The 26,492-nt window shown below is 40.2% G+C and overlaps 1 protein-coding gene across 3 annotated transcripts in view; it reads left to right on the forward strand.

Annotated features, from left to right (window-relative positions):
• Positions 1–2,410: 2,410 nt before the first annotated feature.
• PAIP1 (poly(A) binding protein interacting protein 1) overlaps positions 2,411–26,492 on the forward strand; it is a 29,432-nt gene continuing 5,350 nt past the window's right edge. The window contains exons 1-9 of one of the 3 annotated variants that reach the window (XM_045787392.2): positions 2,411–2,583; positions 3,938–4,107; positions 12,879–13,064; positions 16,394–16,506; positions 19,122–19,233; positions 20,757–20,882; positions 22,146–22,252; positions 23,077–23,194; positions 23,967–24,021. In XM_045787392.2, coding sequence (XP_045643348.1) covers positions 4,009–4,107; positions 12,879–13,064; positions 16,394–16,506; positions 19,122–19,233; positions 20,757–20,882; positions 22,146–22,252; positions 23,077–23,194; positions 23,967–24,021 — 916 coding nt within the window. In that variant the 5' untranslated portion in view covers positions 2,411–2,583; positions 3,938–4,008. Of the gene's footprint in view, positions 2,584–2,825; positions 3,352–3,937; positions 4,108–12,878; positions 13,065–16,393; positions 16,507–19,121; positions 19,234–20,756; positions 20,883–22,145; positions 22,253–23,076; positions 23,195–23,966; positions 24,022–26,492 lie in introns of those variants that run through there. The other 2 variants (XM_045787390.2, XM_045787391.2) reach the window with 2 other exon arrangements.

The raw sequence follows: 26,492 nt of genomic DNA on the forward strand, positions 1-26,492 counted from the left end.
AAGAGGATAGAGAATAGACCAAGTATGAAACAGACCAAACACTCTAGCATGCTTAGTGCCAAGACACAGTTTTTCCAAGGTACAATTATCATAAGGGAGGCATCTAAGACTAGACAGCTTGGATAAGTCTTCCTGGAAAACATCTTTCAAACCCAGTTTAAGGAAACAAATCCTTTCCATGGTTTACAGTACATCCTTTTCCCATATTATAACATATTTTCCAACTCTCCAAATTTAGCCCTACCCTCATAAATCAATAAGAAAGGCATAAATGTAGAGAAGGATCTTTTTGATGATTCTCTCCAGAGAGTCCTATATGGTACTTATGTTTGTATGTGTGTGACCTCCTGGCATTTTTTTAAAGGAATCTTACCCCCCCCCCCATGTAGGGCTCCAATTCACAACCCCAAGATTAAGAGTTGCATACTCTAATGAGGCGCCTGGGTGTCTCAAGCCAGCTTAAGATTCTCTCTCTCCCTCTTCCCCTCCTCTCTCTTTCTCTGCCTCTCCCTCTCCTAAAAAAAAAAAAAAAAAAAAAAGGAGTTGCATGCTCTACCAACTGAGCCAGACAGGTGTCCCTGGCCTCTTGGCATTTTGCAATACCAACCACCTCCACTTAGCTCTATAACAGCCCCCAGATGGATATAGTCCTTGCAATATTTCGGCACCTTTTCTGTAAAATGAGGATAACTGGAATGCCCAATGTAAGGATGTAAGGATTAAATAAAATGATAAAGTAAAGCTCTTGAAACAGTGGCTGGCACTTACTAAATATTAGCTAGTGTTATTATAATGAAGCTAAGTCCATCCTTGTTATCTCTGAGGCCACCTTTTACATCTCATAAGAATAGAGCTAAAGTTACATAACGGTAAATTGGGAGAAGGCAAAGGATAACATCTCAATTAACAACCTTATCTAACAAAAGGTAGCTATAAAAATACCCTGATGTCACCACGGATGTGGAGTAGACTTATTCTCAAATAAGAACGTCTCAGGTGTTAAAAAAAAAAAAAGTGCTACTCATCATCAAAGTTCTAAGGAGAACAAAAGGGTGATCAATGCAAACGAAAGCCTGGGACGGGGTGAGGGCATCTACTTCAGTGAAACATCAGGATAACTTACTCTCACTGTGTCTAAGTATAGTTTGTCTTCCCTATTGAAGAGAAAAGTCCCTGTAAGAAGTGACTGACCACTACATAAAAGAATGGATTTTAATGTGCTGAGTATCACCTCATCTAATTTCTACACTGTAATCTTGTCTTTGTAATATATGCCAAGTGCTACAACATACTCATTATTTTAAAGATGAGGAAAATGAGGCTCAGAGAAGCTAAATCCTTAGCTTACCCAGGATCACAAAGGCCTTCAGGGTCAAGACCAGGAGCGAAATCAAGCTCTGGCCCACTTGGAATCCTACGTTCTTTCTCTACACCAAGGAACCATACTTTTTGTTGGCTCCCTTCCCTGACTTCGTTATTTTTGTCAACGATCAACAGCATGAATCATTTATTTATGATTGCCCTCGTTAAAGCCATTCTTCTCACTCATTTAGGTAAAGATGTTAATGCTTTTTTTATTAGCACGAAGAGAAAATGGTTAACAAGAGTTTTGTTCCTAATTGAAATGATTCTCAAGATGACAAGATTGAAAAACATTTTAAGCCCGGCTTAATATAAAGGGCCACAACCGGAGTTCGTGAGGCTGTTTCGATATAACCGTAAAGAAATGGATTTTTTTTTTCGCCTTCTCACTTTTATATTTATATTCATATTTGGCTTCATCACTGTCACTCCTGACAAAAACAATAATTTCCACATAAATAACGCCTAGAACTCTGTTGTGCAATGCAGTAGCCACTAGCCACATGTGCCTTTTGAGCACTTGAAATGTGCCGAATTCCAACGAAGCCATGCTGAAAGTGTAAAATACAGAGTGGATTTTGATTAGTACCAAAAAAGAGAAAACATCTTATCAATATTTTTGTATTAGTTATATGTTGAAATGGTACCATTTTGGATAAATTGGGGTGAGTAAAATAAGTCATTAAAATAATTTCACCTGTTTCTTTTTACTCGTTAATGTGGCTTCTAGAAAATGTGTAATTACATAAGCAGCTTGCATTTGTGCTCACACTATATTTTTATTGGACAGAACTCGTAGACGACGAAAAAGAGGGGAATTTCATTGAAAGGTAGTGCATTTTCTGAACATCTCTGGACGCGAGGAGGAAAGGGAGAAGACTGAAGCCTGGGCACCGTAGGTACGACCTACTAGGGTAAATACCTGCTGTGAACTGAAAGGGGCGGGGGCGAGGGGAGTGCATTTTGACTGCGTTCCTCCTTCCCCTCGCCGCGGCCAACCAGGCAGGTGGCAGAGCTTCCCCGGAGCCCTCCTTCCGGACCAGTCCTCCCGCGGGCGGGCACCGGGTCATTGAACACACCTGCGCGCCCACGGAGGTGCGCGTCCGCGAACCCTGGCGCTGCCTCCACGCCCCCTCCCCCCGTATTTTTATTTTCCTGGCATCAACCGTCAGTCTCGCACTTCTCTCCTGAGAACCACCGCGTAGGTCGGGCCCGCCTGGGGTAAGCGCCCCTCTCTGACCTCCGCACGGCCGCGGGGAACGAGATGCTCCCGCCCGGCCCCCACGGCAAGCAGGGCTGTCTGGTGGTCGGGACGCCGCTCCCGGGGCGGCCTGCTGGGCCGCGGCTCCCAGCCGGCCGCGAACTGGGACAGACGCGGCGGGCGCGCCCGGGGCCTCCGGGCCGCGGGGGGCCGCTGTGACCCGCCTTCGCCCCCGCCGCGCCGAAGGCGGGGGAGCAGGGTTTTGGGGAGAATCGAAAAGCCGAGGGCAGCCGCGGGGGGCGGGCGCTCTGGAGCGGCGGGTTCGGCGGGTGCTCCAGCTGCGGTCCGCTCCGCCCGAAGCGCTGAGGAGCCAAGCAGGGACCCGCCGCCCTCCTCCTCCATGAGGGCCGAGTGAGCGCGGCGGCGAGAGCCGGCCCGCGGCGCCTCCCCCCGCCCCCCCCCCCCCGCGTCCTCTCCCGAGCGCAGCGGCAGCGGCCCCCGGCGGAGGAGGAGGAGGAGCATGTCGGACGGTTTCGATCGGGCCCCAGGTGCTGGTCGGGGCCGGAGCCGGGGCCTGGGCCGCGGAGGGGGCGGGCCTGAGGGCGGCGGTTTCCCGAACGGAGCGGGGCCTGCTGAGCGGCCGCGGCACCAGCCGCCGCCGCAGCCCAAAGCCCCGGGCTTCCTGCAGCCGCCGCCGCTGCGCCAGCCCAGGACGGCCCCGCCGCCAGGGGCCCAGTGCGAGGTCCCCGCCGGCCCCCAGAGGCCTCCCCGGCCCGGGGCGCTCCCAGGTACGGAGCCGCTCTAGGGGACCCCGTCCTCCTGGGCCAACGCTTCCCCACGGCCCTCCGCGCGCGCCGAAGGCGGCGCGCTGTTTCCTCTCTCCCCCACCCCCGTTCCCCGAAAGCATTCCCCTTAGGGGCCCGGTTGTTAACGGGGTGGGGACGGGCCCGGAACGGGGTTTGGAAGGTGGCTGCAGGAATCCTTTGTGCGCCCCGGCTGGGGGAGGGGCCCCGTGCGCGGTCTCCGAGTTCTGCCGTCCGGGGAGGAAGTAAAAATCGCCTCCCCTCCCAGCCCTGGAAAGGGAGACCTTAGGCGAGCAACCACCTCTTTTTAACCGACTCCTTAAGAAAGAAAATAAGAAAAGCAAGCCCTCAAGCATTTATTTAGGAGGCAGGTATGGCCATAAATGAGCTAAAGCAAGTCTATTGTTCCTTTTTGCAGGCTCTCTGTATATATCCTGGCGTTAACCTTAAAATTCGTGACCGTTCTTGTTTAACTCTTAAAAACCAGCCCTTCTCATTTGGTTTCTCAGTAGATAATAAGTTGCTATACAAAGGAATGAATGCGTCTAACCCCTCGTTTTTCCTTTCTCAGAACAAACGAGGCCCCTGAGAGCTCCACCTAGTTCACAGGATAATATCCCACAGCAGAACTTGGAGTCAGCAATGGCTAAACCCCAGGTGGTTGTGGCTCCTGTATTAATGTCTAAGCTGTCTGCGAATGCTCCTGAATTTTACCCATCAGGTTATTCTTCTAATTATACAGTAAGTAGGCTTTTTTACTACAATTCTGAGTTAGTATTACTGGGATAATGTGGTTATTAATGTATTTCATCAGTCAGTATGCTGGTGCTTTCTACTACACATAAAAACATTTTATTACGAATTCTTTGAACTCATGAGACAAAACTGATTCAGGAATATATTTTGTAGTTATCATGTTCTGTACATTCTGAATATCAGAATGTAAATTGAGAGTAGACCTTGTCTCTTTTTACTGCTGTATTCCCAGTATCTATAGAGTATTTCTAGGCTAATACAGAGTATAGTTGAGGGCACTTTCAATATATAAAACTAAAGTTTGTGTTCAGACTTAATGGACAATCTGTAGAATAATGGCCTGGCAAAGGTGATTTTTAAATTTGATTTTAGCAAGATAGCTGATTGGTAGTTTTAGGGTAAATTAAACCATGGTTTTGCTGCAGACTAATTTGAGGTAGGCTTTTGAATGTTACACATCTGGGCTCTGTTAAAACAGAAGTGTTTCTGGTTCTAATTAACTACTGTTACGAAGAAACGTAAGGGGTTTTGATAAAGTGTTTACACTGGTCCGAAGAACTTTTAAACTTTCAGATTCATCTTTGTCAATTTAAGAACTTAAAAAAATTGATGACATTTTTCTTAAGTGGGAGAAAATACAAAGCACAATTGGGATATATAGAAAGAAATATGTCCCGGGTAAATGCATAGCAATTAATTGTATATAAGTGGGGCAGGAACCATTAGAGGGTTAAGGAAATGGTGACACTTTAGCAGAAGTCTTATGTTTCCTAATTTCTTAGTTTTATTGATCTTTAACACAGAATAGTGTACATAAAGGTTAGCTCAAAGTTTCATGAAATGAACACTCAGGCAGCCAGCATCCAAATCAAGAAATATCATCTACATTCCCAGAACTACTTCCAGCCCCTTTTAATCATTACTGCTCTCCTAGGTTAATTACTATTTTGACTTAACGTTTTGCCTGTTTTCAAAGTTTGTATAATTGGAGTCCTACCGAATATCTTTGTTTCACGCTTTTATTCAACATTTAAATTAATCCATGTTGTAGCTCATAGTTGAAGGTAACTTATTCTCCTAGCATTCCATTGTGTGAATATCCCACAGTCCCATTTGTCTTTTTTTTTTTTTTTTGTCTTCTGCTTTGTCTCTTGATAAACATTTGAGTAGTTTCCACTTTGGGGCTTTTGTGAATAGGGCTGCTAGACTGTTTATCCATGTCTTGGTGGATATTTGCCCTTGTTTCTATTGGGGACGTACCTAGGATGGAATTACAAGGACATGGGGTAGCCAACTCTTCTCCCCCCGCCCCACCAAAGATTTTACTTTTAAATAATCTCTATACCTAATGTGGGGCTTGAAGTCAAGATGCCCTGGTAGTCAACTTTAATAGAGACTGCCAAATAGTTTTCCAAAGAGACTGTTTAGTGCACACTCTGAGTAGTGTGTGATTCCCAATTGCTCTGCTTCCTTGTCAGCATTTGGAATTTTCTGTTAAGTTTAGCCATTTTGGTGGGTGATATCTACTTCTGCTTTTAATTTGTATTTACTTGTTAATTAACGGTGGTACACCCGTTTTGTTACTTCCCTGGGGAGTGGGGGCCAGTTCTTTCCTTCCATTTTTTGGTAGGAAAGGAATGGAAAAACTGTTTCATGTTTCAGAAATTCCATGCGTCTTAGACTGTGGTAGGAAAAAGCTTTGGGGCTGGGAAGGGGAAAGTATAGGCAAGCAGGAAGAGCAGTTGATCTGGGGTGAAAAGGGCTGTCAGTCATGTAGAGTAGAAGTGAGGACAGCTTGGGTTCTTGCAAAAAAGTTGTATTTGGTTCAGGAAAGGAATGATTAGAGAGCTGTGAGTAGTTGAATAAACTAGTAAAGAGTACTTACTTTCAAACAGCCACAAAACTTTTCTGTTTGTCTCCCTGTTCACTTGGGCCATTTTGTGATAGGAGGGATGCAATTTTTTTCAGAGTTCTGTACCAGCTAGTTTACATAGTTCTACATAGTTCAAGTGACTCCTGGGCTCCAGAGCAGTGTTCACTTACTTTGAGCCGCTGTCCTCTGTTAGGCATTCCTTGATATCCTCAATTAGACAGCTGCTTCTATGTTCAGTCTGCCAGAGCAGATTGCAGACTGGGAGTCCACGGCTCATGTGTGACCTACAAGTGTATCTTCTTTGGCCCTGGTGGGTTTTTTTGGGGGGAGGGTGCTTTTAATAAGCTACCAACACTTAAATAGATGTTGTAAATCTGTGTTTTCTGGTTTCTCTTGAAATCCTAAATCCTAATATGTGGTTGTACCAGGCTACTACTTTATTTACTTATTGAGAAAGAAGAGGAGCCTGAGCCAGGGGAGGGACACAGGAAGAGGGAGAGAGAATCTCAAGCTGACTCTGCGCTGAGCATGGAGCCTAAGGCAGGGCTCTGTCTCACCACCCTGAGGTCACGACCTGAGCTGAAAGCAAGTCAGATGCTTAACTGACTAAGACACCCAGGCACCCCAGACTGTTACTTTGATAGAGCAAAGTTGTCTGGAGCTGAATGGAGGCAGCCCCCTTAGATGGAGTGTGTGAGCTCTAATTGCTCACTGGCTTGTCTCATTTGTTTGTAATCCACCTTGATTCTGTAATCATTCAACCTTGCTACCCCTGCTGTAGTACATTCTCTAGTCTTACTCATTTACCTTTTACTCTCTGTCAATGCTAAGCATTTTTGTCTGTCCACGTAGTCACAGAATAGCAATATCCTTGTTTTTTCCTTGACTCTTAGGATAAGGTCTTGTCATGAGGGAGACTTTTCCTTGTAGCCGTAATCCAAAGTTGGCTATATTCACTCATTTAACAGGTAGTTGGATACTTACCATGAGTCAAGCACTGGGGATACAGCAGTAAACAAAATGGACAAAAATGCCTGAGTTTGCTTTTATATGCAAGAAAGTCTGGGTATCTTTGAGCTGGATCTGTTCGCAAGAGTTTGTGCTTTTTTTTAAAGATTTATTCGAGAGAGCTAGTGAGAGTGAGTATTGGGTGGAGGGGCAGAGGGTGAGAGAGTTCCAAGTAGACTCCGCACTGAGGGCAGAGCCCAAGGCAGGGCTCAACCTCACCACCTAGAGATGATGACCCGAGCTGAAACCAAGAGTTGGCCGCTTAACTAACTGTGCCACCAGGCGCCGCAAGAATTCATGCTTTTTTCTAAAAAACCTTTGATAGTCTTTTGTTATGCTTTCTTCACCCTTCCAAAATTCTGAACCCTTTTATCTTAGGGTCCTTCCTCTAATCCCACTGCTAGAATTTCTCGCTTTCCGTGGCTTCTTACCAGGGAGTTGCTATATCTACTCCTGCCCATTGCTTCTGCTCTGATGATAAACCATTACATCTTGAATATTTAATCACAGCTCACTTACAAGAACCAAAAATTCTGCACAGGAATTCATAAAGCATTTATTAAGGGGCGGCTGGGTGGCTCAGTCAGTTAAGCGTCTGCCTTCAGCTCAGGTCATGATCCCAGGGTCCTGGGATTGAGCCCCACATCAGTCTCCCTGCTCTGCAGGGAGCCTACTTCTGCTGCTGCTCCCTCTGCTTGTGATCTCTCTCTCTGTCAAATGAATAAATAAAGTCTTTAAAAAAAATGGCATTTATTAAGAGACAAAAATCCCCCCACTGCACACACACACACAAAATCCCAGCTTTTTTCTAAGAACGTTCCCCTCAAGTTACTGCCTGTTTGTCTTCTGCCTTTCATAGTGATGTTCTCCAAAATGTGAAAGTATTCACTGTCAGTATTTACTTCTCACTGTTCAAACCTCTGCTGACTGATCCCCCTAATTGAATTGATACTATTTTTTGTGACCTTTACTGGTGCTCTTTGGATTTGAAAAATCTACTGTCCTCTTAACCCTCATCCTAGTAGACTTTAACTACAGTATGATCTGTGCAGTTTAACAAGTCCCAGTGTGTCAGGTTCTGTGCTAGGGGCAAAGGGTACCTTTTCAGTCTTCTAGAAGTTTCTCTTTATAAGAACTGAATAGTTAAGATACTAATTCTAATTTTTTCCTCTCTGTGCGTAGTCTTTCACTCCTGGGACTGCAACCATTGTTCTTTCAGATTTCAACGTGTAAAATTATTTTGTAGCATTTGCTTCTATGAACACCTTTTCTGTACTTTTCCTTTGGGCATTGTGGTGGTACTTCATCCTTCCAACCTGCGGATCATTCCTTCTTCCCTCAGACTGTAGTCCCTGGGGTTCTCTTTTTTCCATTTCATTACCTGCGTCGGTTATCCTACCTATCGCCTAGAATCTGACCATTGCCTACCTGTCTACTGATATCTGAAATCTAATTCTCCCTTTGAACTCCTGGCTTGTGTTTCCATTTGTTTTGACTTGTTCATGAGGATCTCCCATTGAAACTCAAGTATAAAAAAGAATTTATCTTCTGCAAACCTCTTCTTATTTTTTTATGTTCTAGCTGCTCAGGCTAAAAACGATATATTGACTCACATTTATTTCACACTCTTGCCCCCTTCAATCCAGTTAACTAAAGTAGTCTTGATTATTCCAGCATGAAGTGTCTGATCAGTTTCCTTTTATTCTGCTGCTTTGGATTAGGGTTTTGTCTCTAGCCATGCATTCAGAGTATCTTCCATGAAAAGTACATTTTCTATCTGATGTCCCTCCTAATGTTTTGTTAGAATTGTAAGAAAAATATGTAAAACTTTAAATATTCCTCAGCCTGCAAGCCATCTAACTCCACTTCGAAGACTGACAAAATTTGTACTTGAAAAAAATCTGATACTAGAAAAATAAACATGTTTGAGTTCTCATCTGTGCACAATATGCTGTGCTTCCTTTTTTGCTTGTAACAACCGGCTCTGATCAATCCCCTGTAGTTGTTTATTTTTAGTAATCTCTACACCCAAAGTGGGGCTTGAACTCACCACCCTGAGATTGAGTCACTTGCTCTACTGACTGAGCCAGCCAGGCACCTCCTTAATCAATCCCCTGTAATTCTTATAATCAGAGCAGCTCTACTTTCCTTTTTTATTCAGACTTCAGATTTTCTTATCTTTTTAAAGATTTATTTTAGAGAACATGCACATGTGTGCGTGTGTGAGCAGGGGGAGGGGCAGAGGGAGAGAGAATCTCCAGCAGATGCCCCGCTGAGCAGGGAGCCCAGCACGGGGCTCTATCTCATAAGCCTGAGATAATGACCTGAGCCAAAATCAAGAGTCTGATACTTAACCAACTGAGCCACATAGGCTGCCCCAGACTTCAAATTTTCTTAAAAGAGAGTTGGGTCTTACTGAAAAGACTGGAAATCAGTGTTCCAGACTGCATTTTTGCCACACAAAAGAATGACATTTGATAGAAACCAGAAATTAATACCTTTAGCTGGGACCTGTAGGGTTCCTGCTTTTCTCTGTCATTAGTAGGGACACTACAAGTCTGTAAAACTACATATTAAAATCTTGTTTTTAATTGTAAAACTCACATGTATGTGGCTGATATTAAAGTGTATTTATTTATTTATTTTAAAGATTTTATTTATTTGACAGTGAGAGAGGAAACACAAGCAGGGGGAGTGGGAGAGAGAGAAGCAGGCTTCCTGCTGAGCGGGAAACCCAATGCGGGGCTCGATCCTGGGATTCTGGGATCCTGACCTGAGCTGAAGGCAGATGCTTAATGACTGAGCCACCCAGTTGCCCCTATTAAAGTGTATTTAATGTATGCATTTATAATGCTTAACTGGTTTCGCAATTTTATAAAAAATGGTCAGTATTCATAGTATGAGCATATATTTACTCCAGAGCTAACTACTTTTATCCCTTGTCTGTCTTTCCAGAGCTTTTCGTGGTCTATAAATCTCTTAAAATTAAACTGTACTAAAATATGGTTCTGTGTTTTTTTCGTTTAATATATTGGTGATTTCTATACTGATACAAATATATCTTGTCAGGTGGCTGTATGAGCCATTATGTGGATATAAGGTGGTATATTTAACCAGTTCTTTGATAGATTGTGAGATGGACTTTTAGCAATGAGTATTTTCGTACAAATGAACAGGTTGGGTTATAGGCCTTTGTCAGTTACTTGGGAGTATAGCATAAAGGTTAGAAGTACAGGGTTTGTTCTGTGCTCAGTTCTTCTAACTAGCTGTGTGACTGCACAAATTACTTAAGTTAGTGCATGGTCCTTCCTCGTTCATACCCTAGCTGCTGTGCCTTTGCCTGATGGTTTTCCCACTGGCTTTCAAGCCAGTCTCCCTGTAGTCCCCAAGACCCTACACAATTTCCCCATCTGCATTATTGATCTTGTTAGCTGTCACCCCATCTTCAGTTTCTCTGTTCTGGCTTTTCTTTCTCGGGTGTCCAGTAAGCACCTATCTCCTTGGGGCCGACATGCTTCTTGAGCCTACTACATAGAATCTCTCTCCTCAGATATTTGTATGGCTAGGTTTTTTGGTTTTCTTTTTTTCTTTTTTTCTCAGATTAGATGTTAACTCTTCAGAATTCTTCCCATTTTTTTCTGTTATTTTTTTTTAAGATTGTATTTATTTCAGAGCGAGAGCGATCACAGAGGGAGAGGGAGAAGAGAGCCCAGCACCTTCGATCCCAGGACCCTGGGATCATGACTTGAGCCGAAGGCAGACGCTTAACCGACTAAGCCACCCAGGCGTCCCTCTGTTCTTATTTTTTAAAATTTTAATTCCAGTATAGTTAACATACAGTGTTACATTAGTTTTAGCCCATTTTTTTTTCATAGTAAATATATCCTAACATCTGAATGATGTCTTTTGTGATGGAAGATGAGCTCCACTGGAGGAAGGCTTTGTCTCCTTTATTCATGCCAAGACTGTACCGAGCACCTAGAACAGTATTTGGCACTGAGTAGGTGCTCAACAAAGGGTTTTGAATGAATAACCAAAGTGACTTAACTGCTCTATGCTCATTTCTTCCATCTGTGCACAGGGAACAGCAATGCTTGCTTCAAAGCTTTTTGGGATTGAGACAGCCTTGCAGAGCTCTTAAAGTGTCTGTCATATATTATACATGCAATTGGTGGCTATTAGCTTATTAATCAGAGTATCATCCTACATACCAAGAAGCATAGCTTTTTATCATTGTGTTCTTTAGATGCTTTTAGGTATGATCCTTTAGGTATGAGAATACAACTATGGCATTGGAATATGTTTTAGTATTTTCCTAGAAATGTAAAAATTTGCTTACTTAATGCCTTACTGTGTGCTAGTCACTGGTCCAGGGGCGTTTACTCATTAACTCATTTAATCCTCCATCACGCAGCTGCAATGTTTATGACAAATAAATTTGAATTTTGTCAATGTTTATTTATTTTTAGTGTCACTTTAAAAATTTTTGATTTATTTTTAAGTAATCTCTGTAGCCAATGTAGGGCTCGAACCCATGACTCTGAGATCAAGAGTCCCTTGCTCTACCAGCTGAGCCAACCAGGCGCCGCTAGAGTGGAGTCATTTAATTTGGATTCAGTTTTGAGCTCAGACATTGAATCTGTCCGTTCGCCTGTTCTGCTCAGCAAACACTGTGAGCATGATAGGGGCACAGGAATCTGCTCTTCCTGCAGTTGGTCTTATTTCCTTAGTGCCACTGATAATACATGCAGCTCGTCATGGTAAGTAGTATCACTTGAGTATCTGGAAACATATTAAAAACTGTGTAACATGGCCTCTAAGTGGTGGTCAGCTGAAAAAATTGTGGTCAGCACCAACAGTATAGGACCAAATAGCTGGATTAGCCTTTCTACTAAGATTGTGTATTCATCCAACATGGAGCTTTCTTAAGGGGAATTTGGACTGCGTGTGATTTTATTTTTTCTTTATGCACTCACTGGCTTTAGAACTTAACCCCTTCATAAGATGCTTCTATATTATGGTCATAATTTTTTCCTGTGGTTTCTCATTTGACTCCTTTGGAAAAGAGTAACTTTCATCAATAATATAGTTATTATTAGATCATAACTCTTAAGTAAATTTCAGAATGCTTTGGTTAGTATTCCAGGCATTGCAAGTCTAAGGGTTGATAATCTGATACTTTTTGCAGTACTCCCCTGTTCAGCCTCCAGCCATTAATTAAAAGACTGGGAACTATCAAAGGTGATAGTGGTAGAGCATTAGTTGGAAACTACTACAATCAAGGTTGGCTGGAAGGCTTGATATAACAGCCAGAGTCTGCCGCAGTATACCATGGTGAAAATTTTATAGTCACTTCACTATGTATATTTCACTGTCCTTGGGGATTAATAAATGACAAGCCTTACCAGCTCCCCCCCCCCAATATAGAAATTCGCAAATATGAAGAAGGGTATAATGAATCCCCATGGCCTCAACAGTTAGCTACCTGTGGCCATTCTTGTTTCTATTATCCCTGGCTCCTTCTTCCTTCCCACTTTGAAGCTGATCTCTGATCTTATACCCATAAATAGATCAGAATTTTGATATCGGTATTATAGTGAAATATTGGTTCAAATTTTCTGTTGTCTTGTAAATCTGCCAGAATGAGAAGACCATTTCCTACCCAGTTAGATGGAGTCCTTCTACTATAGTGTAACACTTTGGCCATTGGGCGAGGAAGAATGATTCAGTGGGCTTAATCCTATTGAGGAAAATAACAAATTTTATCATGTGAAGGATTGTTTGCACTAGAGACTTCTTGCCTTAAAGCTGCCTTGGGTTTATTTTAGCCAGTTGCATGGATTAAAACATTTTTTCTTTAACTTTTCATCTATAGGAATCCTATGAAGATGGTTGTGAGGATTACCCTACTCTATCAGATTATGTTCAGGATTTTTTGAATCATCTTACAGAGCAGCCTGGCAGTTTTGAAACTGAAATTGAACAGTTTGCAGAGACCCTGAATGGCTGGGTTACAACAGATGATGCTTTGCAAGAACTTGTAGAACTCATCTATCAACAGGTAGGTTGGCTGATAGCACAGGTGATCATCAGACAGGTTCCTTGAAGCCCAAGGATGGTGGTTGCTCCTTCAGGGAGGCCAGGTTCACATTCACTGGGCTCCATGCTCCTTAACTCTTTGTGGTTCCTGGGAGCTTTCAAGTCTCTGTTGTATGAAATTCCTGTAGCTGGGGATCTAGGGCTAGAGACAGAATGGAGAGTCAAGGCTCTGTACAGGCAATTGGAAGGAATGTTGGGCATTTATGAAGAAGGCCAGGTAAGTATCATACCTTTTTTCCATCCCCGGCTGTTTTTACAGGATCTGAAATTAACAATACACAAAAAGAGTGCAATCCTCATCTCCTAGGTATCAAATTACATAGCACTTTTGGAGTATGGGAGGAAAAAAAAAGTCATGGGAGAACTTTCTTCCCTCATAAAGGAGTCCAAAAAAAAAAAAAAAAAAAAAGCCAGACCATAAAACATTGTCTTGAGTCTTAACATTTATGCCTATATTTATTTTAAATTTCTGAGGATTTACATCTTAATTCCATAAATCTAATGTCAGTCTAGATTGTTCACACAAGATTTAGGTTTGAGCCTAGCATATTGGTCTGTGACACATTAATGCTATTTTCAGGGGGGGAAATAGACAACACTGGATTTTGAAGACAAATTTAGGGAGCACTGTTTGAAACTGACCAAAAACAATAGGAGATAAATAGAAATATAAACTTAAGTGTTCTTTAAGTCATTGCTGAAAGAGCAACTTGAATTTGGAATGTGTGGAAGGGTATTATGATGGCAGGTGATTTTCATCCTACCTAGTGTTTCATTTGATTACTTTCACAACTTGTTCTGGAAAGTTATTGGACCCTCTCAGGTTTCTGGACATGCTTGAGATTTTAGGGGTATAGAATTACTCCATTTGTCCTGATACCTACTTTTGGCCTCTAAATGGATTGCAATTGAATATGAGAAGAAATTGAAGAAATTGTTAATGCTTTTCTGATTTCTCTTCTGTTCAGTTTCAGCTCTTCATAGGCTGCATGGTTCTAGTTCTTCAGGCCCGTAACCTAACAAACTACAGTTTCTGTGATTGTCTCAAAGCCAGTTCTTGCATTATGTGCTCCCTATTTATCAATATTCTGTGTCAGTGATACACAGATTCACCAATAGTTCTTAAATTTCATTGGGGGAATTTATTCATAGCAACTAACAAAAGAAGACCTGTTATAAAAATGGCAGATTAAACATACGTATTCAACTTCAGTTCCTCCCCAAATACCCAATACCGCTACAGTGAAGGGGATTTTATGAAGCCAGAAGACTCAGGGCCAAGATGAGGAAAGGAGATAAAAGTACCAGCTTTGGAGACTAGAAAGCAGGTGGGCAGAAAGTTGAGGGGGAAAGTTGAAAATCACTGTGAATGACCTTGTGGAATCTCTGAAAGACTCTAGGACAAGAATGGAATGAGACTAAAAGGATAGCTTTCAAATCTTAAACAAAACAAAAACCCGAAGCAAAAAACTAGACCCTCTACATCTTTTTGCACTGAGTATCCACTTTGAAGTTTTATTTTAACCCCTCTTGAGAAGTTGTCGAAGGGAAGTACTCCACCAAAAAGAGGAAATTAAGCCACAGATGAAGATATAAAGTCTAGAAAACAGTTTTATAGGAGCGGCTAAATGGATTGTCTAGATGGTAGTAAAAGGAGATCCCAAGACAATTGTCAGGCTTCACTGGAGTAGGGCAGAAGGCTCCAGGCAAGATTCCCTGGTAAAATGGGCATAATTGCTGTGTTTGAATGTATTAAGAAACGTAGGAACTTGTGAGTTTAGGGGGTAAATCAGTGAGATGTAAGTGAAGAATAAAGTAGAGAAAATTTAAGTCTGGGGAAAACGAAGTTGTGCAAAGAAGGAGAGATCCGTATATTACATGGTCCAGCTGTAAATGGAAACATAAAATTAATCAAATCATTGTATGACCGTGTTGGTAGGTGGAAAGATTGGGAAATAGTGGAAAGGAGTGGGGGTAAGCAAGGTGAAAGCTGGATATTCCTTGTCCATGGTGGGAAACTAGTAAGAAATAATGTCCAAACTGAAATCACCAAGTATGGGGATACAGAGGTTGAAACCTTTTCAGCTGAAAGAATTGAGAATGGTTTTCTATGGGAGTGAAGTTGAGGTGTAGTGGGGAAGAATGAAATTTTAATAACAAGTGTTGTAGAACTTCTTGTCTTTAAGTTTGTGATAATTTTAAAAAGTAAACTAAAGGAAAACAGGCAATGCCCATAATAGGAAAAGGATGATTTTAAATTTCAAGTCTTCTGTGGTACCAGTTACGCATCCATGAATGATCTCAGGAGAAACCAGTCTGTTGTCTTTGCAAGCAAAGAAATAATTAGAAATAAAAAGACCTAATAATTATGAAGTACTTACTACATGCTAGGTAATGTTAAACACTTGACATGTAATTAACTTGTTTAATCCTCCATAGTTGAAGATATGACTCTTATCCCATATTTTATACATATCTTAACAGAGGTTAAGGGACTTGGCCAAGGTTACCACAGCTGTAAGTACACCCAGCATAGGGTCAGAGAGGCATCAGGCTATGGCTAGCTACTATCTTTGTAACCTTTTAATGTGCTACCTAATATTAGGTAGAGAGCTATGTTCTCTACTATTCTTTAAAAACTGCAGTTTAAGTTAAAACTTCCTGAATACTGTTTTGGCTATATCAAACTGTCTTTGATATGTAGTGTTTTTTCATGGTCTTAGTTTTGGGAGTAGCTTATCTTTATTTCCTGTGTTCGGGGTATTCTTTAAGTGTTAATCTCTTGTACCAGGTACCATTTATCACCTCTTTTAGGAATTGCATGGAAGCCCAGGGAGGTTGAGTGAAGGGTCTCAGTGCAGGCCTGGGAATCTTGTTCTGGACTGCTAGATGCCAAAGTCTATGCCAGCCTATCCCTGAAAAACACCACAGAACAATCATTTGACAAATACTCTTATTTATTCATAATTAGTACTTTGCAACTGGGTACATGCACATGTCTTAGGCAAAAATTGTTTAGTATAAAGAGGTCTTGTCTGTTTGGTTTCTGGTGATCTCAGGTAAATGATGGGGAGAACTTAAACATTTTCCTTTGTTCTTGTTCTTGGTGTAAAGTTGGGAGGGAGAGTTAGTTTTCTTATGCCTAACAACTAAAAAAGACTTGTACATTTGTACAGTGTGGTCAGTTTTAGGGGTGGAAATGTTTTCTTCTTTAGAATGTTGCTGTTAAGTATTTGCATTAAGAACAGTGTATTTGTGTCCTAAAAAAGTTTTCTTTTTTCTTTTTGAAAGGCCACATCTATCCCAAATTTCTCTTACATGGGAGCTCGCCTGTGTAATTACCTGTCCCATCATCTGACAATTAGCCCACAGAGTGGCAACTTTCGCCAGTTGCTGCTTCAAAGGTCAGTGTGAATATATGCAATTAAAGGAAAACTTTTAGACCTACAAGAATTTGGCCATTCCTCTTTTCTAAAGACTGTACATTATAGAAGTTTGCAGGGGAAGGTAGGGTAGACCATTCTTATTTGTATTCAAGTATTGTATTTTTTTTTAAGATTTTTATTTATTCATTTGAGAGGGAGCACAAACAAGCAGGGGGAGTGGCAGAGGAAGAGGGAGAAGCAGGCTCACCACTGAGCAGGGAGCCCGATGCAGGATTCGGGGCTTGATCCCAGCACCCTGAGATCATGACCTGAACTAAAGGCAGACACCTAACCAACTGAGCCCCCCAGGTACCCCTCTGCCTTGGGTTTTGTGCTTAGAAGACCTTTCATTTCCCAAGATCTTGAAAATGACCATTTATATATTTCTTAGTACATCTGTACTTTTATTTTGAGTAGGTTCTAATTTATTGCCACATGTTGAACTAGTTTTTCCCATACCACTTTCTAGAATGATCCATTTCCTTATTGAGTTGAGCTGCTGCCTTTATCACACTACATCTTATAACGGGGTTTTGATTCTAGAGTTTCATTATATTCTGTTCATCACTTGTCCTATTCCTATTTTATTATGATACTACTAAAAATCTCTAACTTTTTAATATCTAGGATGGTTGGTCCCCTCCCCACATTTTTTGGGTAGATTCTCCTTTGCTATTCTGGAATGCTTCTTTTCTCCAATGAACTTTAGAGTCAATATGTGAAATTTCATGAATCTTTTTGATATTATTAGATTTTTGACATGACCTTGAATTCATATGCTAATTTAGGGAAACTGATTTTCTTATGGGAGCAGTTTTATTCACTAACAAGGTTGCCTTCAAGTTTATTATAGTTGTTCCATTAGTTCCTTAAAGATACTTTCAGTGGTTGCAAAGTGTCCCATCCTGTGTTTAAACTGCACTGGAATAGAATAAAGATCCCAAAAGTAGACTCCAGAGACACTGGAAAATTAAGCTTTTGTTGGATATACTTCAAATATGTATGTAAAAGGTAAATTGTGCTGCTGACACAACTGGCTAGCCATTCATGGGGGAAGAAAACAAAAATGGGTTCCTGTCTCTTTACACCAAAATATATTTCAAATCTATAAAAAACTTAGAAGTGCAACACTAAATACTAAGAGAAATTGACTATTAAATCTTAGGCAGTTATCTCTGGGTTTTATGACTTTTATATTTTTCTGCTTTTAACCTTTCTGAAATTAGCACGTATTGCCTTTCTAATTGAAAAATCTTTAACTTAGAAAAGGTGAGTTTAGTGGTATAGGTTCCTTTCATCTGGATAATCAATGACCTACAGGGGTAGGGATTTTTTTGCACTTGCATCAACATATCTTAATGTATAATCTAATAGTCATTGCACTTATAAAATGAAAAGGTCATTTCATCAAAACTGCTTATAAAGTCGTAAAAGGAGAGTAGCCAATAAGGTGCTTGGATATCTAAATTGGCATTAATTAACTCATCCTTTCTATTAGCCAGAGCGTTTTATAGATATTTATAGACATGATAAATTATCCTGGGTTTATGGTTGATACACAGATTGACCCAAGGTAAATTCTTGGTAAACAGTGACTTCTTTTTTCCTTAAAAAATTTTTTATTTTTTTTACAAAGCCAAGCTAAACTGGTCCCTTAGACGTGGAAGCCATTCAGTCTCCACAAACCCCTCCTTTTGTGTTTAACAGAACTGTCAAAAATCAGCTTTACAAAACACATGACTTTCCCAGAGTTTTTTCACCACCTTATCGATAAAGGTAAAAAATATTTAACGCCAAATTGGTTAACATTTAAAGTATGTTTTAAAAATCCCTTTAAATAACAGCTGACACCGTAATTCATGGACATGGGCAGTGACAGGTTTATGGTGATTGTTACAGATACTTTATAGGATAGCAGATGGGCCAAGTCAGTGGAAAATAAAGCAAGGGAAACTAAGTTATTTGACTCCTTTGGTCTCTGGGATATTGAGACCAAACTAATTGCTGTTCCTATGTGAATTTCAACTGGGGACTTTTCCCTTCATTTCTCTGATTCGTATAATGGAAATTATGAAGGATTATGGGCTTAGTAGGAATTCATTTTATTTTCAGCTTAGTTGGAGACCATGTATATGTATATATATATTTAAAGATGTGTTTCAAAGTTCACATATTCAGAGTAGAACATTTACAGAGACAATTTGAGTAAAAAATATGCTTTAAAATAAAACCCAAAACGTTGCCTTCTTGACAAAAAGCCCATCAAACAAAGGCGAGGCATTTTCTTTCTTTTCGGCGCCAGCATACAATGAACCTCATGAAACCTATGTTGTTTAAACAGATTACAAACTTGATCTGGTAAGAATAGTTGAAAATAAACCCATTAGTTTCTTAAAACTAGGAATCAGTATGAAAAGATGGTGCATGTTCTCGTCTCTACAGTAGACAGGAACACTTTTTACTGCAGAAAGTCAGGACATCGGTGTATGGTACTTGTTTCTGAGTTGCTTGTGGACAACAAACCTGACAGCTGGTCATCCTGTTTGCTCAAAAACCAAAGCAGTGTGAGATTATAAATGGTATATCTTCGTTAGATGTCGAACTGAATATGAAGTTAAAGATCAAGCTGCAAAAGGTGACGAAGTGACTCGGAAACGATTCCATGCGTTTGTCCTCTTCCTGGGAGAACTCTATCTTAACCTGGAGGTGAGGAGACATTTTTTTAAGTACTTACAAAGCCTGGGAACATAAACCGATCATGATAAGGAATTTGTATTTACATTATCCTTCGACAACGTAAAGGGTGAAATGGAAGGCTGGGCGACGGGAGAGGGAGAAATAGTATCTCAGTGGCTGCTCATGGTAGTGCCCGCATTCTAATGGAACGTCTGTGTTTCTCCTGTTTGCAGGGAGGCTGTTGGGAAGTTGCTGGGAATTTTAAAGTCTGTGTACTTTTGGAAAGCCATGGTTTCTGTGCAGCTTTAAGCTCTTGAAATACAGATAATCATACCTTTTTGAATTCACACCTTTCGTCTGTTGACTTTCAGATGGTGGCCCGAAAGCAGCGTACTCTGCAGAACACAAAGCTTTGAGTTGAAAGGGTGGGGAGGGGAACTAGAATATCTGGGGTTCTTTTCACCCTCATCCACCCAGGATTGTTCTTCTTGGTCCTATTTTATAAATTAATCTTCCAAATAAAATGCATTTGTTCAAACCCTATAGCTAAACAAGTTTGTAAATTGGTGGTCTGCTTGGGTATATGCAGGCAACTAAGTGCTGAATATTACTTTGTAATGGATTTGCTTTTTTTTTTTTTTTTTTTTTTTTTTTGAGTAGTTAATCCCAGAGATAGGTTGTACCTCCTTTAACTGTGATTTGAAAACTTAATCGTAAACACCACTGAAAGGACCCATGAATCCACCATCAAATGTGCATCTCAGTTAGTGCCTCTAAAAAGTCTCTGTCCAATCTAGTGCCTAGTTGATTAACCCATTTTACCACAGATGGACCCTTTTTTTTTTTTTTTTTGGCAGTGGGATTTTATTATTATTTTTTTTTAAGTAGGCACCATGCCCAACATAGAGCTCGAACTCCCAACCCTGAGACCAAGGGTCGCATGCTCTTCCAACTGAACCAGCCAGGTAGCCCTGGATGGACTTAATTTTTAAAAAATTCCATGCATTAATCTTTCAGTTTAATTTTTATATAAGCCAAAATAAGAGCATTCATCTAAAATGTGCTGTAAATGAAGAGTCATTTTAAGAATGCAGCTGTTTCCTATGTGGACGTAATGATGCCGTGTCCGTGGGGAGTGTGAAGGTGAGGTCGGCTCCTGTGCCGACAGCTCCTCTGGCTGGAGAGCTACGATACTTAGACCGTTCAGTGCAAAGCAGTATTTTTAAATAGTATAAAAAGAATAATAAAATGCTGCATGTTCCAAAAAAGGTGGTAGCTTAATAGACCAGAGAATGTTGTATGAGGCAGATATTTATAAAGGAGACTGAGGCTATCCTGACCATATGTTATGTGTGCTAAATGGAAAATTTTACCTGTAGTTTATCAGTTGTATTAGAGGTCTTACATACCTGTAATTTTGCAAAGGTACCAGAGTATTTCTGATTCTTGTATTGTTAAACGTAAGACACTTATTTTGCCAACATGTTAGACCATTTATTTCTCTGTTATAGTATTTTGGCATAGGTGCTTTTCATTTTCTTTTGTCCCAAAAGATCAAGGGAACAAACGGACAGGTTACAAGAGCAGATATTCTTCAGGTTGGTCTTCGGGAGTTGCTGAATGCCCTCTTTTCCAATCCTATGGATGACAACTTAATTTGTGCAGTAAAATTACTGAAGGTAGGTTTTACTTACGTTTCTTAAAATAAATCTTTCTACCCCATTTGTATATGATTTAGAGGAAGGAAAGTATGTATAGTATGCAGTGAATTCAAAATTAGATTTTAAGTTAAATGTTGACATTTTGCTTTGCTCTTGAATTTAAATATTGGAAAAGCAGTACGTACTGATTTTATTTATTTTTCAGATTTTATTTTTTTGAGAGAGAGTGCATGTGCGGGATGGAGGGAGGCAGAGGGAGAGGGACGAGCAGACTCCACACTGAGCACAGAGCCTGACATGGGGCTCAGTCTCACAACCCTGAGATCATGACCTGAGCTGAAATCAAGACTTGGATGCTGAGCCGACTGAGCCACCCATGCTCCTCTGTACTGATTTTTTAAATATGAGAATCCAAATTTAGAAGCAAAAAATGGAAGTCCTTCACCCCATCTCTAAATTTCCTTTCCTTCCTTCCCCATGTCTTTATGTGTGCCCTCAATCTCACTCTTTGTGGCTTGCTTTTTTATTGTCTAACAAAGATCTTAGATCTTTGCATGGCACAAAAGACTTTCCTCTTTCTCCAGTAACTTCGTTTCTGTGTGCGGTTGTTGATGTAGGTTCAATTCCTACACGTAGATTTGGTGAGGCAGTGAGCGTAGTATAGTTTATTTTGAGAAGTGATGTCGAATTTCCCTATTAAATGCCAAACCAGTGTGTGATTTGGTTGTTGTCCTACCAACAGTGAATGAGTACACTGCTTTCTCCATATTCTTCTCAGTGATGGATATAATTAATCCTGGTTTGTTTTGTCATGGGTAATGAGTAAAAACAAAAATCTCGTTTTGCATTTTCCTAATCATTAGTGAATTTAAGCGTTTCTTCACATTTGTTAGCCTTTTTTTTTCTATGAATTACTGGTTTATATCCTTAACTCTTTTATCTCCCCGAAGTTTGTATTTTTTTTAAATTCAGAGCTTCTATACTTGTAAATTTCAAAAAGTGAAAGGTTGATTAAAATTTTGTAGCCTAACTTATATAGGGAATATACCCTACAGTCATTGACCCGTAAAACCTGTGATTAAGGTTCTGCTTTAGTTTCTCTCAATCAGGAAAAATAGAGGGTCTAGAGATTCCTGTTAGGTGGTAGAGAATAATTGGGAGTATTTAACTTAACCAAATTCATTTTGTTCAAAGAATGCTTGAACTGCTACTAATACTTTTTTTTTAAGAATTTCTGTACTTTATTGAATTCCTTATTTTACTGATAACCTGCTTTTTTAGTTGACAGGGTCAGTTTTAGAAGATGCCTGGAAGGAGAAGGGAAAGACTGATATGGAAGAAATCATTCAGAGAATTGAAAATGTTGTCCTAGATGCAAATTGCAGCAGGTGGGTAGCTAGCCAGTGGATCTCAATTTCTTTTGCTGTGGGGATTCTTTTTAATCTGTTATATATGCTATCATCAAAAGAATTGAAGTCTTACAGATATACAGAAATATTTTTTTTCAGAAATATTTTCTTTAAAAGTATAATAATTTTAGTTATGGCTACTGCTCACCTGGCCTTTTTTATTCTGTTGTGTTTATAAATTGAAAAAAAATTAAGATTTTCCTGTGGTAAGATAGAAGTCCATTGAAAAGTAAAATGATTCAGACTTTAAATTGTTCAATAAATACTTGGGTAAAGTACTATTTTAAGTCCAGTTGGAGGCATAAAAATGTGGGGTAGCCACTGCCTTTAAGAACCATATAGTCACAGTTAGATGGAACAATTTTTCTTTCTTTCTTTCTTTCTTTCTTTCTTTCTTTCTTTCTTTCTTTCTTTCTTTTTTTCTTCCTTCCTTCCTTCTTTCCTTCCTTTTTAATTTTATTTATTTGGGAGAGAGACAGAGACAAAGATAGTGAGAGAGAGCACAGGCAGGGAGAAGAGGGAGAAGCAGGCTCCCTGCACGGGGCTCAATCCCAGGACCCCGGGATCATGACCTGAGCCTAAGGAAGCAGCTTAACTGACTGAGCCACCTAGGCGCCCTAGATGGAACAAATTTCAAGGCTGCTTAAAAAAAAGTTATGTCAGTATAGGAAATGTCTAATAAGTCAAAGCACTTAGATGTACGTGTTAAATTTATGAAACATAGTTTTAGGAGTCTGTGGTATTCTAGAGTCCGACAACACTTTGGTGGATACCCTTAACTCATTTTCAACTTCTGTCTGCAGAGATGTGAAACAGATGCTCTTGAAGCTTGTAGAACTCCGGTCAAGTAACTGGGGTAGAGTCCATGCAACTTCAACGTACAGAGAAGCAACACCTGAAAACGATCCTAATTATTTTATGGTATGCCCGTGTTTACATTTTAAGTTTTGTTTATTGCTTGGATCCAGTTTTGGAAATTTCTAGGTGACGTACATAAAGGTATTCTCAAAAAAAAAAAAAAAAGTATTCTCAGAATTTAATGCCGATAACTTTTCATTGGCTTAGGGTCACATGGCAGCCAGCAGGCCAGGTAAATAGGAGAAGAAATCCTGTAAGGAAAGGATAGACTAGAGAAAGATCCATCCAGTGGCAAGGGAAATCAATAAGGCTTAGACTCGGTTGAGTGTGGATTGTGAGGAGAAGTTTTTCCAGAGAATGTATAACCAGAGACCTGCATCTCACACTTCTACTTTTGCATGTGGTAGTAAATTAAGAATGATCACCAGGCCAATGATGCCCTGAAGCTCCTGACATGACCAAACATAACACAACAAGGGAGAAATGCTGCTATAACCCCAGCCACGGAAATTTTTAAAAAATGGTGGGGAGGGGAGAACCACAACTGTAAATAAGCTGACACAATGCTAAATCACAGTGCACAACAAAACGGTTCATCACGAGTGTGACTGACTAGACAGCAGGGTTAGAGCCACAGGAACTTGAGAGAATAGAATCGAAATCTGAAAACCATAGCCTTTCCCAATGAAATGAAAATGGCTATTAGGAAGCTAGTTTTTTGTGTGTTCTTGCATTATCAGGTGCAGATGAGTGACCTCAGCCATGCTGCTTTAATTTGCTTTAAAAAATCAATTCTGAAGTAATTGCATATTTATATCACTTTGATTCATCCTAGAATGAACCAACCTTTTATACCTCTGATGGTGTTCCTTTCACTGCGGCTGACCCAGGTAGGCTGTTTCACAGTGCTTTGCCCCCCCACTTCTTGGTAAGCTAGTGAATTACAGAAAACCATACCCTCACCAGTACAAAGTTGTAGCTTTTTGAAGCGGGCACATTCTAAGATACAGGGTAAATGCTTCTCTCATATAGAATATTCTTTACAGGGACAACCGCTTTGAACCATTTCAAATGGAAAGTCTGACTCTGTGTATAGTATCTTGTCACCTGACAATGGCTTGGAAGAATCCCTCAATTAAATGCAACCATTTTTATTTTATATTTTCTCTAATACTTCATTTTTACACTGTAAGCTTTCAGGTGGTTAAGATAGAAGGGAAACATGGTTCTGACTACTACATAGAGTACAGTGTTCGTTACTGTGGGTTAATACTTGCAGATACTAAGAATTATGGGTTTCATTAATAGTCAGTAGGTCAGAGTTAATTAAAATCTAAATCTCAGCACACTTCCCCTTCCAGAAAAGGGCCATTTGTAGAAAGATTGCTTTAATTGTGATAAATGGGACTGCAGTATGAGCAAGAGAAAATTTTCCCATTTGATAAAAACTATAAGCAGCTTATTGTTCAGAATTTTCCCATTTGCTTCCTCTGGATAGCAGGCCCCGACTATCCTGTTCCTCAAAAGAGGTGGAAAGAAGGACTGCTTAACTTTCAACTTTGAATTATGAAACACTCAAAATATAAAAACTTCGTGGGGCACTTGTGTGGCTCAGTCATTTGGGCATTCGACTCTTGGTTTCGGTGCGGGTCATGATCTTGTGGTTGTGGGATGGAACCCTGCGTTGGGCTCCCTGTGGGGAGATTTTTAAAAGTCTTAGAAAAAATTGTGTGTTTGTGTGTGTGTGTATAATTATTATATAAACTATAAAAATCTGACCTCTTGATTCACTGTCAAGGTTAAGCCAGTGTCATTTTGTCATATTAACATACACTTTGGGTGCTTTTAAAAAAATAAAACCCAGTGGATAACTAGTAAACCACTCTGTTCTTTGACCCATCCCTCACCCCCAACACTAGTCCTTCTACCGCTTCCCTCCCAGAGGTAATTACCGTCCTGAAGTTGAGGTCATTGTGATGTCTTTTTACTTCCTTTGTGTCTTTAAATAGTGTATTATCACACAATAGCATTAACCTAAACGGTGTCTTATTGTGCACATCTTTTGCAACTTGTTTTTTATTCAGTGGTTTGGCTCTGTATTCACATTGAAGTATCTATCGCTTTGGCTCGTTTTAAATGCCAAATAATGCTGCACTCAGTAAAGCACTGGTTATAGGTCCCGACTTAAGTGTGGTTGGGTGGTTCCCACTCCTTACTATAGACAGTGCTGTACAGACCTCCGAGTAGTCCTTGTGCACATGCAGGGGGCTCTTTGGGGAGAAGTTGCTACATTACAAGTTATGTGCATCTTCTGCTTCACTAAATGTCGTGAGCCTGCCTTCCAGTCTGCTATACCACCTGATAAGTCCCCAGCAGAACTGGAGGGTTCCTGTTTCTCATCCTTGGCAACGCTTATTACCAGACCTAATTGTTGTCAGTCAGATTGTACGAAATTGTAAACTTTCATTTCCTTACTAGTGATAATGAATTTCTTTTCATGTTTCTATTGACAGTTTTCTTCCTTTTGAGAGTTGCCTGTTTGTGTTCTTTGCCCATACTTCTCTTGGATCATTTGTCTCTTCACTGATTTGTAATTCTTTATGTAGCCCAGAAAGTGACTCGGAGCTTCTCCCAGTGTATGCTGTCTTTCCATTATGTTTGGTCTTGTCCTATAGAAGCTTCGAGTTTTCATGTCAGTATATCTGTCTTGTTCCTGCTCTCTGTGGCTAAGAAGGTTTCCTTATTACCATCAAATTCCATTTTCTTCTAAAAGGCTTTGTTGCTTTTTATATTTAGGTCTTTAGTCCATCTGGCTAATTTTTATATGATGGATGTAGTAGAAATTAAATATTCCATGTTCTCTTGTCTGAGCCAACCGATGTTGAGTTATACATGCTTTCTTCTCAATAAAATGTCCCTCTGATGTGTACCGTGCCCCTCCTCTCTAAATTTGGATTTTACTCCTGTGTCATGTGGATCTTTTGTCTTAAGGTCTTAATACTGATACCACAGTCTTAATTACTACTTTACTTTAAATCTTGCTATGTCTGGTGAGACAGATTTTCTTATTCTTCAAAGTTACCTTGAATCATTTTGGTTCTTTGTTCTTCATCTGTGTCTCATTTGTTTAACCTGTTTGTTTTTTGTGACTCTTGTTTATAGAAATTTCTAAACATGCTTACTTTTATTTCACATTTTTGTTCTATCTTTTAATTCTAACCCTATTATTTTTGACTATGACGTAAAGTTTATTTTGATCTTTTTTTATTGCAATCTGATATTTAACGGTCTTAAACTCTTTTTTGGAAAGGATTTCAAACTTACAGAAAAGTTATAAAAGTAAAAATTGTACAAAGAGCAC

Source organism: Ursus americanus, chromosome 15 (assembly GCF_024610735.1).
Source record: "Ursus americanus isolate L20-20 chromosome 15, mUrsAme1.1.p, whole genome shotgun sequence".
In the NCBI taxonomy this organism is placed as follows: domain Eukaryota; kingdom Metazoa; phylum Chordata; class Mammalia; order Carnivora; family Ursidae; genus Ursus; species Ursus americanus.